This window comes from Excalfactoria chinensis, chromosome 4 (genome assembly GCF_039878825.1).
Source record: "Excalfactoria chinensis isolate bCotChi1 chromosome 4, bCotChi1.hap2, whole genome shotgun sequence".
NCBI lineage: Eukaryota > Metazoa > Chordata > Aves > Galliformes > Phasianidae > Excalfactoria > Excalfactoria chinensis.
In genome coordinates, this window is record NC_092828.1 from 22,511,002 (window position 1) to 22,531,376 (window position 20,375).

The window sequence follows — 20,375 nt, forward strand, 5'->3', positions numbered from 1 at the left end:
CAACCAAACTTCAGGCCAGACATGAGTTTGCAATACAAAGAAGCAGTAAAAAGATGACCATAAAATAATAAATTCTATAATTCTACCTCTGTCCATCCATTACAAATCAAAACAAGAAAATGTGTATCTGTGGGTACTTATTTCCCAAAAGAGTACTGAACAGTTGGAAGATGTTCAAGGAAAGTAAGAAGACACGTTTGAAGAGATGGAATAAATCCCAGTGTAAGCAGAGATACTTGCCAGGGAAATTCTGGACAACTATTTGCATAATTTAGTTACTGGTCATAAAAACAAGAGCCAAAATTTCTTTCTATTTAGGGATCAGGACATTCTGGACCAGCATCATAAAACCTGTGAAAGAGCAGCATTTTCTTCTGCAAAGACTATGCTTAGTTCTGCGGAATGGTGAAACCAGGCTTTCCTTGGGGAAGGGAGTACAGGATTTCACATCTCTCCCTGCCTGGAGAGAGAAGCATCACAGGCTGCATTCCCCATCCACAACAGCATGGAGGATTATTTTTAACACTGTCTTCTTAAAAACCCATTTCCCTGTGCAAGGTCTCCAGGGCAGACTGCATGGCAATTTTTTCACCACTCAGCAGTCATCTCAATTGCTGTTGTCAGAAGCTTACGAATGTAATTTAAATCAAAGGTAGGTATAAATCAAAATAATTCAGGACCAATGTGCCAGTGACTGTTTTGTAGTGCACTGCATCTTATACTACAGTCAGCAGATAAATAACATCAAATGAAACACACAATTCACCTAAATAAGGACAAAAACAGAAAAAAAAAAAATATGCATTTTAAGGCCACTGATTGATGGTTCCTACATCCTAGGCCAACCTAGCAATCTAGTAGGGATGAGACATATTCCACAGGTGTAGCCTGCTGTCAAAATTTACATTTACTATTCTCAGCATACATTTATGAACTAAACAGCCTGTCAAAAATTTAGCATGAGGTGCTGGGCGCATTATGAATTGATCAATATTAAATTAATGAATTGCATGCATGGTAAGCAGATAGTAGATAAAGTGATGACATTTCAAAATTAAATGTTGCTTCAGAATCTGGTAAGATTACTTATTACCAATTGTGATCTCCCTTATTTTTATGTTAATTTAATTTTCTTCTTGTTACTGGTACTCCTTTATTATTGGATGCATTCTTGCTAAGAATTGCACAGTATTTGAATCAAAATGTTTACTATGCTCAATACTAGAACTTCATCCAATGTATAAAAGATTACTCAGTCTAGTATCTCAAAACCAAACTCATTAAGATATTTCTGCACTCCTATCTGTACGTAACGGAAGATAAAGCAGAATTTTAAATAAGCATAGAAATTTTAACAGAGAACACAGAGAATGAGATATTCCCACTACCTCTGTCATGTTTATTATTGCTTCTCTCTCTCTTTTTCTTTCTTTTTTATCTGAGGAAAAGAGATGGCCCAGCAAAAACTGGAGAACTTCTCAGGGGAAAATTCTCAAATGCTTATTCCTTTATATTCATCATTCACTACACTCACTCTATTTGTTCTTTTCCCCATTTTACAAAATACAGTGACTATAGTTGAGGGGACATAGGGTCCCAGGCTCCACAAAGATGGGAGCACCAGATGGTCTTATATTTCTCTTCTGGTCACCATTTGCACTATTTCTCAGTACCCCATGTGCATCACTTTGAGGTCAGGTTTAAAGATGGAAGAGTGTGCTGATGCAGCAGAGATCTCCATCTTATGCTTTGGGGTTGCGCACAAAGATATGGTCCCACAGAACAGTTGTCTTCAGTGCAAACAGCTCTTCTCCAGCAAAATGAACCAGCAGTCAAAATTCATATGATCAGGAGTCTGCCTGTGAGAAAGCAGATATCCACCACAGCCCACAGAAGATGGTGTACCTTAACAAACAGACATACTTCATGAGTAATAACTCTTACCTGCTTTGTGCATCACTGTATCTGAACTTGGATTATCATCGCAGCTGCAATACCAACACAAGGCATGCACGGATGTTAAACTGAGTGTTGACAGTATTGGACTCTTATTTGCGTGTGGATAATGCAATTTTTTATTGCTTCATCTGATGATCAGACAGCACTAAAAAGATGTGGAGTGATGCCACTGATTTAACCTTTGAGCTTGTGCTAGGCCAAACTAGCAGTCTAGGAGGGATTTCTCATCCCCACTAGAAATGAGATATGTTATGCCAGTAGTGCTTAAGGTTCTTCAAACCAGTAATACTCCCCTCTGTGCTCTATTTCTCCCACTATTTTCTCATGCAAAAATTGCTGTAGTCCCTTTCAGACTGGGTTATGTGACTTTAAGTAAAGAACATACATGCTCCTAAATAAAGTAACTGTAAGAAAGTCCATAGTAAAACAATGGAGAAGACAGAGGCAGAGCAAAATAATAATAAAAATAATAATAAATAAATAAAAATAATAAAGAAATGGGATGAAAATTACTTCTAGGTAACAGCCTGGAAAAAATAAAACTATTTGATGGCCTGCAATATGTAAGATGAAGTAAAGTGTGAATGCTATTTTTATAGCCGTATCAGTGATGTCATCCTGCTAAAAGCTAAAGCCTTCTTGAGAATTTCTGAGCACTCCCAAGCATCTTGGTTCAGGACATGAATCAGTTGTAGAGTGAACCTAACATTGCCCTCTTGTTATCAAGTATACTAAATTCAGTCTTCCACCTCCAGAATGAAGTTTAATTTTGAATATCATTACTGGAACCAAGACAACATTAGAAACTCAAATGATTTTGCATAAGCACAATTTTTAAAGGTGGACACAAAATGACATTTTAAACAAAATTAAGTATTTCTAAAATTCATTCCAAGATAATCAAACTGAATTCTGAAATATACTTATTAATTTCAAATCATATGCTTAGTGATACTATTATGAACTCTAGTGATTTCTCTCTGAACACTTTTGCTCATCTGGTCTCTTTTGTAGATTTTTCTTTCAGTAGATAAACTGAAAAATCAAATCCAATTCTTGTAAATTTAGGTTAGTGGAAAAAAGGCTCAGAAATAATCCTTTATCATTAATTATCCCACCATGTGATTATGATCTTTTTTCACACATTTTAAAGGTGCCAACTCAATTGCATGTACCACTATTCCCCATCTGCTCAGTTAGGACAATAATAATATAAAAATAGGCAAATATCCATCATGGCCTAAATTAATTTTCATAGTGAGTAAACATGAGCAATAAGAACTATTATTATTCTTGTTTTTGCAGATGCTGTAGAATAGAGTACGCTGGACTAGACTAGAATAGACTAGACCAGGACAGTCCTTTTTGTGAAAATGCATAGTTTTTTTAGTTCATTCCCCCTCTACTTTCTAGCATAGCTTGCTTCCTTCTGAAGAGTCTGCATGGTGACTGCAATTAAATAGCACTACACTAAACATTGTTCACCCACTCCTGAAAAACATATTTTTTGTTTCGCTTTGGTTTTTTTTTCCAGCAAAGAGGTATGAAAACATTAACAGAAAATAACAATTGCTTGACACTTTTAAAAAGAGATAGGAGATACCAGCAGCCAAGAAAATCTACCAGATGGCTCTTTCAATAAATACATCAAAGTCTCTTTTATTTTTCTCCAGTTTTAGCAACTAACATAACAGAAACTTTCAGACCATCAAACCAGTTTTCAAAATCTGCCATAAGTTTGCATTTCACAGAAATAATTCTGACAAGCACTAATAGATGAACGTTGTTGGTGCAATAATAAAACAGTATAAGGCATATTTACACCATCCTTACATACAGAACATTTCACACACAAAGAAATCACAGACCCAGAACAAAGCAAATTCAATCCCTTAAACATTTTACGCTTACAGGCTTGGAGTCAAACAAATAATTCTCCAAGCAACAGACAACCTCTTGTTCTTGTGTGATTTATTTGTAACATTGTGCTCATGCAAAATAGGTATTTGCTTTATTGCGTTAACATTGAAAGGACATTGGGATTTAGTTCATAAACCAGTTCAATCAAATTTTCAACCTTCTTTCTCTTCATCCATAGCAAGTCTGAACCACTTATATTTGTGATATAAAACGAGGCATTAACTGATGATTGAGATTTTTATTTGACAAGTTCCAAAATGATAATGAAGCTCAAATGACCACAGTTCGAGAACCATCTTTCTTCACCATGCACATTTTGCTTTGCTATCATGAGGTGGTTTAGATGAGACACTTCTTGAATTTTTAAGTTTCTATCTTTTTATATATATATTTTAAAGAAACCATGTACTATCCAACATCCACTGTTCACAGAAAGAAATAAGCAGCAGGAATAACTCTGGTGGCAGCAGTGGCCAGAAGAAGGACATCAGTAATTTAGTGGCAACTTAATAAACAACAAATTTCCCAGAAATATGTCATGAAAGAGTTGAGTACTATAACCCATATTTCTGTAAGAGTTCGGACTGCCAGGGACGTTTGCGCTCTGGAAAGTAATCTGGAATATGGATTTTTTTAAAATCTTGGATGCATTTTCTCATTTCTTCTTCAACACTCAGCTTCTCACATACCTTCTTTTTGGAAAGATTTGTTTCTCTGGACTTGCTAATGAGAGTTTGAAAGAGTTCACTGTTCCTGCGTTTGTCTGGTGGTGGCATCCACTGCACTGGGGCCTTCTTAGATGGACGATCCAAAGTCAGAGTACTTGGCTGGTGGGCTGTGGACTGTTGAGTGCCTGAGGCATTTTCTTGAGGAGTGCTTGCATCTGAGTGGCTGTCACAGCTTGAAGTGGACAATTCGTTACAGGAAGTCCCACTTTCACTGCCCTTGTCCAACACTTTGTCATGTTTCCTGTCCTCGTGATCTTGCTTGGGAGAAACAGTTCTCTGCGGGGGCCCTATTGCAAAAGAGGAAAGAAAACATATTAAACAAGTTCTGGTTTACAAAGAAAACTGATCAGCTAGCATTTAGAAAAGCATGACATGGAGTCTTGGCTGGGATAAAATGGTGGTGGCATTTTCTTTTAGTCAAAAGAACTATACCAGATTGGTGTGCATCTTGAAAGTCTGGTCCTACACATGAGTTCAGCTGACAAAATTCTCACACCTAAAAATGTTCTAGGCAAGAATTAATTCACTGCCTGCCATAAGAATTCAGGTAATGAAATGTGCATAATCCTTGCAGATTATCTGCACCACAAATCCCTGTAGACAAGTTTAAATGAGCTACTTTTGCTATTACACTTCAATAAGCTTACTACGAGAAATCAGATTTTGTAGTATTAGGAAAATACTGCCATACAAACTGCAAACTTTCTTTTTCTTAAGTAAAAATATTTCAAGGACATCAATATTTTTTTGGAAACTCTAATTTACATTCTCAGACTGACGGCATGCTTTGCAGATGTCAACTATGCAGAAGCCTCAGCCTGCAAGAGAGTATTTATCCTGAAATAACAGAGATTGCTCTCTACTGACAGGCTTTAGGGTGGTTTTTTTTTGTTTTTTTGTTTTTTTTCTTTCTTTTTCTTTCTTTTTCTATTTTTTTTTTAATTTTAATTATTATTTTAATCATATAGCTAGTGATTTCACTGCACTTCTTACTGTCAGTTATTATCCTACCCTTGCTTCAGTGCAAGTTCACGATTCAGTTGCATATCTCTTACTGCATAAGCTGGCAAGGAAAAGATGGCTGTGAAGTTATCAGCAAGAAGCACACTGCAGCAGCAAAGAGAATGATCTGGTGGCCTGGCCTATCAGCAGGAACTGCTCAGTGCTTTGTGCAACTGAAAGTGGGATCAGGGCTGTATTAGCACCAGATATTATTTCTGTTTTGAAGTCTTGAGCAGAATAAGAAAGTGAAGAATTAAATGGTTGTCGCTAAATCTTTACAAGCATTTGCAGTTCCAAAACCCTATTTCAAAACTTCAGCTGTGAAATGATGCTATGCTGACATCACATAAATATTGTGATCTAAGTTCAGGCCAATAACTAAAGCTCCCAGGAATATCTACAGAGTTTAACAGTCTTTGGATCAGACAAAAGAGAAAACTTTCAAGATGTTTAAACATCAAAATGAAAATGAGGAGTGGGATTTCAGTGGCAGTTGTGTGTTTCCTAGGATTTTTGAAAGAATCCAATCAGTTTTAGTTATCTAAATGTCTTATCAAACCTTGCTTATCCTTACAGTTTATCCAAGAATCACCAGTGTCTTTGGCTGGATGAAACCTACAAGTATGACAACCCACTCTTAGGACAAAGTTGGAAGGAGACTTTTGAATCACTTGCTATTGTTTTTCAGAATTGCAAACTAGAAAGATAATCAAAATTATAAAGAATGCAGGAGCAATAGGAACACCACTGTTTTTGATGGTGCAGTTCTATGATTCAAAGAATATTGCAGTGTTTTATATGAGACACAGGAGATAACAAAACAAAGCAAAACACAAAAGTATATAAAAAACAATCTAACAACTACAGCACTCAGCAGCCCCCTCTTCTATTGTTTTAAACAGCATCCCACAATACTATGTCACATTTCTGTAGTCCACCAAGAGAAACTCATGAATAATCAAGATCAAAAGTAGTGAGACATTATCCATCAGGGCTTGTACTTACATTATTCTGAGTGGAAATCACAAGTGATTTTCTACTAGTATTCACTCCAAATACTTTGAGCATAGCTGCAGTAATTTCCCTCCTCCTTCCCTTCCAGAAATATGTTCCCCTTCTTAAATAGATTTATATGCCTGCCTTCTTTTATTATATCTGGCATTTCATTTCATACCTCAATACTGTTGTATGAATATGCTAAAACTAGAGTCAGCTGACATTATGGAATTACTCTGGCTGTGCAGCTTGTGATTACAAAACCAAGCAATTAATCAGATAACGATTTCAGTATTGTTACTCTGATTTTCCATAACATAATTAACACCAATGTCTAGTTTACAATCAGAGCTTCTTCAAATGTAACAACATACTGTACGACTAAGAAATTAGTTTACTGCTAACTACACTCTGTATTCTCTTCAACTCTCTCTTCCCTCTCCCTACCCCCACTTTTTTTTTTCTGTAACTTCATGAGTGATGTCTAGTTCCTGTATTTATAATTACTTCCTTGTCGCTACGGCTTGCTTCTCCAGGGCTTAAACCCAAAGTGTACTATGGTTCTAGCTCAAAAAGGCACTGAAATATACATACATACCCTCAAGAATATGAAAAATTCCATTTCCTGCTGCAGGATTATTCAAGTTCTTGACATTATCAGGAATTTAAATGCTTTTTTTTTCTTTTTTTTTAATCAGAGCTCTAAGGTTCAGTGCCTCTCATAGAGAGCACTGAGCTCTCTATGCTTTGCTGAACTGCTTAAATTCACAATGAATTTAATCCATGCCAAGGTTTTTCTTGCACCTTTCCTTTTAAGAATTAACAAATACTCCCTCAGATAGAATTCTTTACATGCTTCTGTACTTCTTTCACAAGAGTGTGTTATTAAAGAGGTGACAGTTCTTCTGGAGGAGAGTTTTTTTCTCACAACATTTTCCGCCTACTGAAACCCAAAAAGAATTTATAAATACACAACAAAGGATCCTCAGAAGACATTTGTTTTATTTTCAGTATCAGGGATCATCAGACAAATTCAGAAATCTCTCTAATTAAGAAAACATCTACTTATCATCCTCATTTGTGGCTGGGACAGCATGATGGGATGCTGGCTCCACCATGCCTCCCCAGCCCTTCATGGCTCTCATCAGAGACATTCAAACAGGTCAGTTAAACATAATTATTTTCCAGGAGCGTATAAAAACTCAGAGAAAGTATATTTACTCCATTATGCCTGCAACCCTAAAAAAGCTTTGTACTAATTTCCAGCTTTCACCCTTTGCTGCCCCTCCTTCTCCTGCCCTTTTTAATCTCTTACTGCTGCTGGTTCTCCAGTTTAAAGGACCAAAAATTATGGCATTATGCAAACGTCTCTTGAGCACTGACAGGCACGAGGCATCAGCCACTTAGCTACGAAACCTGTTCCAGTGTTTGACCACGACCATGGAAAAGAAATATCTAAGCCTCCCCTGGAGCAGCTTTGTGCCCTTCTGTTGTCTTGTATTGTTGGTTTCCAGGACCAGACCAAGACTCACCTCCCTCTGCTTCCCCTCCTCAAGGAGATGCAGCAAGCAATGAGTCACCACACAGCCTTCTTTTATCCAGACTAGGCAGCCTGAATGGCCTCAGCCTCTCCTCACGGGAGAGACTTTGTCACCAGCTTTTATGCTCTCCTCTTTGTGCTCTCATGAACCCTAACATTCTTGTCATATTGTGGAGTCCAGAACCGCACACAATATTTGACAACACTAAATAATAGCAAAAGAATAACCTCTCTGACCAGCCGGCTGAACACACCCCAAAATGCAGCTTGCCCTCTTGATTGCCAGGGCAGAGTGCTGACTCATGCTGAACTGCTGTCACCATAACCCCCCATCCCTTCTTGCTGAGCTGCTCCCAGCCACTCATCTCTCAGCCTCTGCCTGTGTCTGGCATTACTCCATCCCATATGCAGTGCCCTGCATTTTCCTTTGTTGAACATCATACTGTTGCTTATTGTCTAATGCTCCAATCTATCCAGATCCCCCAGAAAGATCTCTCATCACTCCAGAGAGTCAACAGCATCTCCCAGTTGGGTATCATATTCCTCCAGTATCCAGATGATTGATAAAAGTGTTGAACAGGACTGGCACTAGAACAGAGCCTGGGGAAACACTTCTAGTCATCAGCCACCAGCAGGAATAGCCCCGTTCACTAAGACTACAACTCCATGACTTTATGTTTCTATGATTCTGTGACCCTTTGAAATCTGCCATTCAGTGTCTTCATCATCCAGTATAGTGTGAACCAGTTTATCTCTCAGTTGGACAGTTTGTCCAGAAGAATACTCTGAGTGCCAGTACCAAAATTCAGAAAGGCTACGGTGGAATTCAGTGAGGTACATAACCCTGTAAACACCCCTGACTGCATTCTTCTTCTACTTATGTCCTCAAATTACATTATATCAAGTGACTATGACATGCATTCCATAATGTTTTCTGTTTTATTTTATGAATCTAAGTAAAATTAGTTAATAAATTATCAAAGAAAAAATACTAATCAAATTTTACATTGTGGTGGACTCATTCACCTTGCACATCCATTCTAGGTTTTTTATTACTTTTCACCAGCATTTAAAATATTACACTAAACTGAAAGCTTACAGAGAAGTCACCTATGAAATCTAATGACAGGTTATAGCTACTATGGGAACATTTTCATTACCAGACACTTGAGTACTTAGTATCACACTTAAATGGTATGGAATTATATTTCATGTCTAATTTCATGTGGATTTTATTTTCAAAAAAGATTTTTTAAAGTTATAACAAGATAGTTCTATAAACCCAACATTTTCTGTGACATCTTAATGATATTTCCCTTGTTAGGAGAAAATCCTGTTCTCAGAACCCAGATCATTCCTTGAGACCAGCAAAGGATTCAGCTAGCCTCTTGCCACCAGAGTTGTAAGTTAAAACTAGCAACCATAACTTCTGTGCTATGTCATCTCACTGAAATCTCTGTACAAGCTTTATGACAGATAAGCTTATGAGAGGACTGATGCACTGTGTCTTCTTTAAAACACAGCAAAATAAAGCTGTGTATTAAATAAAACTGGCCAGAAAATAATATATAAAAAATTACTCTGTGTTTTTTGTTCCGGGTGCTTTGTTTTAAAACACTAAATAGTTTCTCAAGAAAAATTCTGTAGCTAATATAGTTTCTGCAGTTTGTACCTAATTTACTCCTGTTGGTAGAAAGTGGAGAAAGGGAGACATACATGCACCACTTAATTGCGGTTGTGAGACTATTATTCAGGTCTACGCAGGAGTTAAATGGTAATCAGTCAAAGAAGCTCAGCACGGCTGAGGCTAACAGGGAATTCTGGGTCCTTATGGCCCAGCCCCATCTCCATCAGGGACACCACAAAGCAGGTGCCCAAGCCTATCGCCAGACAGCTTAAGATCTCCAAGGAGGAGACCCCACAGCCTCTGGGCAGCCTCTGCCAGTTCTCTATCATCCATACAGTACTTATCTGACACCTTGCCTTGAATTTTATTTATTGTTAACATCCCAAGCAAACATTACTACTAAATAAACATTTTGTGGGAGAAATATCGAAATACCCATGACAAATAACACCCTTGACTAAAAAATCCAGTATCCAAATTTCAGTGGAGCAAAACTTTGTGAGTCTATGGAAGTAAGTGTCTGGCTGTGTGGTTTCAAATCATTAAGACAGTAAATAAATAAACAAACACAAATTCAGTTTTTAGTTTGTGCCTCATCTGGAACACCACTTTTTGGATTAAAGGCTTGATCCAAAAAAATGCATAGTATAAAATAGTGAAGTATTTTTCAAAAGGAGGGTTGAAACTCAGCTTTTTGTATTTTCATCCTCCTTTCAGATGAGTGACCAATAACTATGGTAACTATGGCCAAATTCTTACACTTTTATTTACTTTGATCTAGCTGAGACTTGACTTTAGTCAGTGCAAAATAGTATAGCTTCAGTGGACTGAAAAGAATGTTCCCTTCACCTTCAAGAGCCTTCAGGGTAATATCCTCAGTTGGAAAAAGTGAGTTAAGTTCCTTCGAACACAAGAGAGAGTTAGTATCTGTGAGGCTTTGATTTTTTAATACCTGAAGTCCTGAACTCTTGTGTTAAAGGCCAGCACTGTTGACAAACCAACTACAGTACTTAGAGCAGAACCTAAACTTTGTGTGACCTGAGAAATCCAGGCAAGTCAGTTTGCAGATGAAACTGCCACAGAAAAATCTTGTAAATCTCAGAATTGCTTCCATAACATGAAGAATAGCACTTGAGTTACTCACGTTTTATTGAAACAGATTTGTAAATATGACCCACGTTTTGGCAAAGTTTCAAGTTCCTATCTGCAGGGCATTGGTTTGGCTTCATAAACAAGCATGAGTCTGGTTCCAAAAGTGCATGCATTTAAGTAAAAAAAAAAAAAAAGTTTTAGATTAAAATGTTGACCTCATTCAAGTGACCTTAAACTACAAACAATTGATTTCAGAAGAAATTGTGTTCTTTGTAGTGCTAACACACACACACAAAAAATTAATATTAACAATAAAGAAATTAAATATCTTAGAAGGAAAGAAATTTATTGGTGAAAGTACAAAGGATGAAAATATGCTGTCTTTTAGGTCCCAAATATTTATGCAGGACCGTGTGAAAATATTATGTTATAAGAACTGACTATCATCTTTGGTAGAATGAAGAGTCTATAATACTAGAGTTTTCAGAGAGTCACTGCAGGAAATCAAGGAAATGATGAGAAATTAAAAATAAAAAAAAATAAAAAAAAATAAAATAAAAAAAAAATAAAATAAAAAAAAAAAATAAAAAAAATAAAATAAAAAAAAATAAAATAAAAAAAAAAATAAAAAAAATAAATAAAAAAAATAAAATAAAAAAAAAATAAAAAAAATAAAATAAAATAAAATAAAATAAAATAAAAAATAAAAAAAAAATAAAAATAAAATAAAATAAAATAAAATAAATAAAATAAAATAAATAAAATAAAATAAATAAAATAAAATAAATAAAATAAAATAAATAAAATAAAATAAATAAAATAAAATAAATAAAATAAAATAAAATAAAATAAAATAAAATAAAATAAAATAAAATAATAAAATAAATAAGACTTCATTGCTATTATGTGATGAAGGCAAAATATATTCCTTGATTATTCTGCTACATTTTGCTACATTCAGAACTTAATATGAAATTCAGTTTTTCTCATAATGTTTCCTGTTCTCTATTGCCATGCTCAGGAGGCATCTCACATACTTTCACTTCAATACAAAATTTTGAAGTGGAAACCATACATGAAGTCTTGTTAATGTTTAGAGGCATTAGAATTTCTAGGGTTGTTTACTAGTTTCAGTACATGGATGCTTCAACAGCAAGAATATGAGTGTGATTGTACACCTGGTGAAGTCTTATATTTAAATCCCCTTACCTGCCATGGGAAGTTTAATCAGAATTGTGTAGAAACTAGCTGTCCTGTCCATAGCTCCCACAGGAGAAATTGTTCTTTAAAAGTGTTAAGCTTGTTGGTGTGTGAATGGTTATGTGGTACTTGAAGGGAATGAACCACTTCATCTTTCAAATTAAGACCACATGCCTCAAAGTGATAACTGTTCTGTCTCCAAAGAAGAAAAAGAACGCAACATATGTATATATATATATATTTTCAATCACATTTACTACCATCTGATGATAAACTAACTTCTAGAAAAGGTACAGTAGAATGAGTTAAATAAATCAAGGAGGATTTTTTTTGTTTGTTTGTTTACTTCCAGTTATGCTGTATTTTAAATATTAACATCATTCACAATATAAAAAGATTAGCTTACATAGAGGAAACTACTTTTGTTATTTGGAATGACTGAAGACAAGCAATAAACTATCCTGTGCCCAACTCGAATTCATTAAATAATTCACCCTAATCTCGTTTTGAGCAGATAGAAAAAGCATACTCTTTCCATTTATTAGTTTTCAGAGTGGATTTTGTTGTAGGCAGACTGGTATTTCCATATAGGAGTTGGTGATATTCTGACCATTTGTTGCATTCCAATAAAGCCAACTTTGTTTTTTAGTATCTTAATCTGAAAACTGTGAAGTTGTTATGAGAAATGCCTTTTCACAAACCCAAATCTGAGAATGCAGGCTGTATTGGTTTTAAATGTACAGATGGAAACAAAATGTACAGAAGGTATATAAGTGAATGAGTAAAGGGAAAACTCACCAACGGTGGTGCCTTGACTGAAGCAGCTGAGGCAGTCCTCCCTGGTGAGCGATCTCCAAGAGATACTGCTCCAGTGGGAGTCAGCCCTTAAATGAGGTCTCAGAGGGGATGGAGTCAAGCTCCACCCCTTCCGGGAGCACAGCTACATCACTCTCACCTGTGCTCCCACAGCTGACCCCATACTTGCCTCAGCTGATTAATCAGAGGTTCAGGCTGTGATTACCAATCTCCCATACACAGGCGTTTAAGATCATTTTGGTACTTCAAGAAAAACAAAACAAAACAAACACACACACACACACACACACACACAAAACAAAAAACAAAAAACAAAAAAAAAAAAAAACAAAAAAAAAAACAGAAAAGAAATGAAAAATAAAGAAAAAAAAAAAGAAGAAATGCATTGGTATATGTGACAAACAAGAAATACTTTTGTAAAATCAAGTATCTTCTTGCAACAGTGAACAAATCTGATGGCATTTCAGTAGTATCTCAGCAACTTCTGTTATACATCCTTGTCATTCATTTCCAAACTGTCAAGTTGATTTGTTCCTGGCTCTGTGTGCCAATATTGTCTGCCCCCTTTTTGACTGGCTGTTTTTCAGTGGCTAGCAGAGTAAAGAGCTAAATTCTTTAGTTCTGTCCATGAGAAATGTTAATTTGTTTTCATAAATGATGCAATATTATTCCTTAAAGAAATAGCATTTTAAAGAATAGTTTTTTAGGAGACAGTTCCATCACTGGATGTTAGTCCTTGATGCAGACCCCACACTTCCAGGTCCCACTTGAACATGAAATGGAAAAGTGTCTTTTCAATTTTTTCAACACCAGAATAGTGGTCGCTTCCAGAGAGTCTCACTTTCAAGGATTTAGATGCCTTTATGTTGTTCTGTTTTAACTATTTTCTTGAAATCACCTCTACCACAGCACTAAATTACAAGAAAAAAATCAAAAACGTACAGTGCACACGCAAAGTCCTTATGTAGGCAGAAGTAATAAGAAAAGGCAATTGCTCCATCTTTGTATAGCAGAAACAAATCTCATATTCTGCCCCTGAGGAATCGCACACAGGTCATGCTAAAAATTACTGTTCAACCTATGGGTTCAGTGACTCACTATTCTCTTTCCTATTTTATATCCTCAGACTGTATTCAGAGAAAATAGTTGTGGTGCTGGGGAAGGGAAATGACTTTTAGATCCCTGTCCTTTCTTTAAATCTCAAGTTGCCAGATATCATCAATGACATTACTCACTCCCTTTCTTCTAAGAACCTATTTATGGATGATCAGGAATTTCAGACTGTCATTAACTGCATTAGTATCTGCTGCCTTCTGCTTTGTAAATATTTATATTGGTTGGACATTTGCTCAGCTGTGAAATAGTCTTCTAGCCACCAGCTGTGTTTGGTAAAGTCCTAATCAGAGTTTTAGGCAATGTGTACATGAATCCCTTTCCATCAAGTTAAGACACGCTCTTCTTCCTAAATTAGGTTTAAGTTATCAGGTGTCCATTGTGGCTCCCTGCATGGCCACACAAGTGCTTTAGCCAAAATAAAAGACATCAGAGAGACAGGAACAAACACAAGGCAAGGGATTGCACTTTTCAGCAGCATCTTATGGAAACTTGAATCTGTAACTTGTTGTGGGTTTTTATTGTTGTTGTTGTTTAGTTTAGTTTTGTTTTTGTGGCACATATCTGCAGCAAATATACTGATGTAATAATGTCCTTATCAAGATATAGATTACTTTCAACAGAAGTTTGCTTGTATCATAAAAAATATCATCCCAAATAATATTTACCAAATACAAACTTATTTCAGTGGGACTTCAGGGATTCCGTCACTGCTCATCCCTTAGAAGCTCAAACATGATTTCAAAGTTGAAGGAGAGGGATTATGACAACTATCTCAAGAATCTTTGTCATAACATTTTCTTTTAGTAAGTTCATTCACAACTCTTAAGCTGGTAAGAACTCTTCTCTTTGTGGAGGATATTGCAAGCAACAGAAAAAAAAGAATAAAAAGGAGACATTCAATTGTCACCTTTCTGGCTCACTTCCTGATTCAATTTCAGATACTAAACCAATTTTTTTTTCCTCCAAAATTTTAATTCCAGTTTGTTTGGTATCATCTAACATTTCTTTGCTTTGACAGTTACTTTAGATAAAATGTGTAATCTTCACTTCTTTCTTTCAACTCTTTCAGTTGTACAGGCTTCTTTCCTACTGGCATGCAAAATAAATTAATGTTAATGTGAATTTGCAGAATATGTCTAAAGCATGACAGCAGAAAGTTGTTGAAATACTATGTGCTGGCTATAGAAAAATTGTCTCTTTAAAGAATTATTTTAGACACCACAAATCTTGGAAGGCTAATATGACACTAATGATAACATTTTGGGCAACACATAAGTATGAAACAATGAGAGATAAACCCTTGAATTATGTAAGTTCATATTTTAATTTTGATTATTGGCAATTAGCAGTTTAATGAACAGAATAAGAGTTCCTAGAGATTTTTTCCTAAAAGATTCAAGAAGTAAGAGAGGAGAAACTCAGAATACACACAGATTATATTTGTATAGTTTTATGCCTTTCCTTGCTAGTTCTTGGGATAATGAAAATTAGCTCTATGAAAGAACCAGAATGTTTGCTGAAAGGTTTTCCTAATGGCCATAAACAAGAACTTTTTCTCTTCTGTGTAAAAATTTTGAAGTACCATTCATATATTTTATCGTTAAGGTCTGTTATATGGAAAATAGAGTAAAATACTCTGAAATGGATGAGACATTGCATTCTAAACTATGTAAAAGACATGCTCATAATAATGCACTACCTTTAGATCTAAATTCCTAGATCAGTCATGGAACATTCAAAGTATTCACTGTAATAACTACAGAAAATATGAAGACATGCTGAAAACCAATCTTATATACTAAAAGCAAAATAAAAGTTATTGAATAACAAATTCATTCCACACACATATTCTAAAAACCAAAAAAAGTGCAAATGATAGGTTGTATCTAAAAATATTGTATATCCATGCTTATCCTTAATATCAATATTTGAAACATCACAAAATCTTCTTCTGGGATAATATTTGAAGATAAAAGTGATGTTACATATCTTCAACTAAACATTATCATCAGTCCTATACAAGCAATAGAAACAAAGGCCCAGAAAGGATTTATAACTATTAAGAAGGTGGCTGTGGTTATTAATATTTATTCCACTTGCAGAATTGTGCTCCAGTAATGGGCTGCATTGCACACGATGTAATTGGACTGCATCAGCATTAATTAATTGATGACCTTTGCCACCAAACAGTTAAAAATCTAAGAACAAGAGGAGAAATAACAGATGGGAAGGTACAGACAGATGGGAAACTACCCAAAAATGTGGTATTGGTCAGCATGATGGCCTGCTTGTCTCAGACCTCCAGCTGTCTAATCTTTTGTCAAGACTTACATGAATAGCATTGAAATTAAGAGTTTTAAGGAGGATTTTGAAGAATGATAAAAAAACTACTCAGATTTAAGTGGTATCTTGTCTGTCAGGTAAGAAGAAAAATCAGAGATAACATGAATGTGAGCCGTAGATAGAGTTACCAAGTTCTGGTTAGAAATAAGAATTATATGTAATATTTGGTGTAAGGTGAGGATAGTGAACCAAAGGCCTTGAATATGAGGACAAGCAGTCCACATCTGCATAAAATGGAGAGATGTAGAAACTGAGAAACGAGGCTCAAAGAAAGGAACTACAAAAATGAAATTATTTTTATTAGCAATGAGAAGCAGATGCTCTGGAAGGAGATAAGGTTTATTTTTCACAGACACTTAAAGACTGGACAGAAGAGCTGGAAAAGAAAACCCCTTCTTAAACATATTATTTACTAATTAATGTTTCTGAGCAAGTCTATGCAAGAATAAAGAACCATTTTGTTGTCAATATACACAGAACTGCATTTGATCAGTTTTCACCCTAGCATAAGACACTGCTTCTTTAGTGTATCTGAATGTCATCTGCATATACCATTTCACAGAAATTGTATATCCATTGTCGAAAATACCAACTACCAGAAGACTTTACTGTGTCATTGGTCAAGCAGCTACTTATGGGATAGGCTGGTCTTGGTTAGCTTTCCTATCCTTTCTTCAACACTCCCTAGAATACATTCCTATAATGACTTTTATAGCTCTTACTCATAAACTCTTCCCATCTTAGTGCAGCACCCAACAAGGGATGAGTGACAAGTCTGTTCTGAGCAGACTTGCAAGGTCGGTCCTGCTAATACTATATACCTTTGTGATTGTGACTAGCTTATGCGTGCAATGACATGTACTTCATATGCAAAGAGATTTTGCCTGCAGAATCTATTTATTGTTTAAATCTTTCATTGGAAAAAAATGCTGCAAGGTGCTTTTAATTGTGTCCAATAATTGCATTTAAATGTGACATTTTCAGTCCTGACACTGGTTGCTACCTCAAAGGAAGCTAAGATTAGGAAGAGTAGCAAGAAGTAATCTACCTCCTACTTCCAAAGTTTCAGATGTCTTATCAGGAAACACAATAAGTATACATAATTGAGATATTTAATCACTTAACACTGTTGTAATGAATAAATTATGCCCAGCTCAGGCTGAAATGAGTCTATTTAAACTCACTCTTTGTTGAAATATTAACTAGGTTTGAAAAGATTTTAAATAAAAATGTTAAATAATAAAACATGGACTGATTTTCTTCTATCCCACCAAATGAATACAAAATGAGTCCAAAAGACTATCATTTCTTACATTATTGTTACAATTCGGGTTTTTATGTAACATACCAAATCTTGAGAGATTTACAAAATTTGTCTTAGCGGCACTGAAATATAGGTACTATTAGTCGATATATATTCTGGTCCTAATCCTAATAGAAGCAATATATATATATATATATATAAGAAACAATGCGAATTTTAGAGGAAAAGTACACATTTGTTTATACATTTCACAGTAATCCTACATTCCAGCAAATTATCTGAAGAACAGTTAAGAACAAAGGGGGCTTTGTAGCTTTACATAGAAACCAGAAGAACAAGAACTGAAAGGAAAAATGTATTAAAAGAAATTTTGGGAGACTGGAAAGTACTATTGAAAATTTTACAACAAATTTCATTTGCCAAAAAAATCAGTGTCATTTTCATTTTAACACAGAAATCTACCTTATAGTAAAAATACTTCACAGAAAATTATAACCTCAGTCTGATTATGACTAGCTGTTCTGCCTTAATGTGAGCAATATAAGATACGAAAACACTTCTTTCTATTAATAACCATAAGGTTGGGGAATACTTACTCTTTCAGAACACAAGACTCATTTACCACCTTACACATGATGAAATGAGCCAAGAATAACAGTCACAGTTCTGCACTGGGAAGTTTCCAGCAACAACCTAAACTGAAGCCTTCTGATGACAGCTGGGATGGTGCCTCCCTTCTATCACTATCTAGACATGATAAAAGACTAAATGCTAGGACTGGCAGAGGCCAATGCTTTACTTCCAAGTACAGTCTTTAAGGTGATTAATCAAGGAAGGGGTAAACTTGCCATTTCTTTTCCATTTCCCAAAAAGAAACTCAGGGTTAAAATACTCCTCTCTCTTTAGGTTCATTGGCCTCATCACTTTTGTATTGAAATACTTTGCTTCCAACATGCTTCTTTCTCTTAGTATCACTCATGTGGTTCTCTTAATGCAAACTTAATTTAATGAATGTTATGCTAGCAATGCAATCTTTCCTATTTAGCTATATATTGAGATGTCAAATGCAAGAAGACATTTACCCAGAAGTCACTGTTTTTGTGCCTGACAATGTTATTTTCTTCTACTCTTCAGTGTCATTATGAAAGTCACAGTGCCTGGCCTTGGTGCCTGAATTTCTCCAACTGTTAAATTTGGTTGGTCTCTTCCCTAAGACTTCAAGACCTACCACTTAAAAACACTGTATGACAACTGGATATGAATAATATTAGACCAAAATAAATTCTACTTGGATGGGGTAAGAAATAAATTATAGCTGGGGAAAAGAGGAACTGAAATCAAGGTCATAAGCTCGGTATTTATGGCGGTATACCATGGTTTAATTGTGGTTTGACAAATTTAGGAAAGTAAATGAAATCTTTTGAGCTGCTTGTATTCCAGGCAAGGTCTTAGATATGAGATAAATGCTCACTGACACAGACTTTGATTAAATAATCAATTATTTTGATTATTGATTCATTAGTTATTGAATTATCAATCAATACCTAATTTATAACAAAAAAAAAAAAGAAAAGAAAAGAAAAGAAAAGAAAAGAAAAGAAAAGAAAAGAAAAGAAAAGAAAAGAAAAGAAAAGAAAAGAAAAGAAAAGAAAAGAAAAGAAAAGAAAAGAAAAGAAAAGAAAAGAAAAGAAAAGAAAAGAAAAGAAAAGAAACATTATTTGTAATATCATAGTCATGGTGAAAGTTTTGTTGAAAAATAGTGTTCTATAGCTGACAGTTTTCTCTATCTAGTAGTGTTACTGTGCTCTTCACAGCTATTGCAGTCTCAATGGAAATAAAAAGAGGAAGCATGACTTTGGAGTGGCCTATGTATGATGGAAAAGACCAGATCTCTGTTTTCTTTTGCTCAGGGTGTTTTTCTTCTTTTGTCTCTCATTTTATGACAGAATTTTGCCATTTCAGCAAGTAGAATGGTTGTGGATGCTTGTTCTTTCCTATGTATATGATGTAAAAAAAAAAAAAAAAAAAAGAAAAAGTAATGCATATAAATTTAAAAAATAATAAAATTTACTAGATTAACTTCCAGATCCTTGGAAAAATGTTTGTTTGCTTTTTGTTTATTTGTTTATAGGAATATATTCAAGTAAATACACATTCCTCAAATGTTTTAGCTTCAGATGAAACCCTAATTTTTAATAGAAAAAAATATTTAGGTTGATTTTTCTGAACACGAGCAGTACCATAAATATGTCCTCCATTTTCTATATTTCCATATGTCTGTGACACAACTAAATTTCTAGATCCACAGATTATTCTTTTATGATATATTTCTTAAGCCAGTTAAAGTCTTTATATGAAAGACTAAAAGGAAGAAAGGGCAAAGGATAGGGGTAATTTTAACATGTATGGTAAAGTTATCAGAAAAAGTGTATCTATGGATTAAGCAGAGTCCATAGATATTCCGTTCTGCATTATCCACAGATAATGAAGACATGGAACTTGAACTACAGGTGTATGAATACACTGATACTAATGGCAAGACATTATATGATATAATATGGAAAATGGCACTTTTTCTCAGAAAATGGAGACAGGCAATTATTTTACAGTCATCATAATCTTTGCTTCCGACCACTATTGTTGTGCTCAGTAACACTGATTTCAGTTCTGGCACGTTCATACAGATAATCTGACAGTGTGGATCAGATCCTGATTCAAGTTGCACTGCTCTGAATCCAACTTTACTTAAGCAGTGCTGAAGAAGGAGCTATG

At 35.1% G+C, this 20,375-nt stretch overlaps 1 protein-coding gene across 1 annotated transcript in view; it reads right to left on the bottom strand.

Moving 5' to 3' along the window:
• Nucleotides 1–3,592: 3,592 nt before the first annotated feature.
• Nucleotides 3,593–20,375, bottom strand: part of KCTD8 (potassium channel tetramerization domain containing 8) — an 89,794-nt gene continuing 73,011 nt past the window's right edge. Inside the window, exon 2 of the mRNA XM_072334877.1 lies at nucleotides 3,593–4,894. Coding sequence (XP_072190978.1) covers nucleotides 4,434–4,894 — 461 coding nt within the window. The 3' untranslated portion in view covers nucleotides 3,593–4,433. The remainder of the gene's footprint in view (nucleotides 4,895–20,375) is intronic.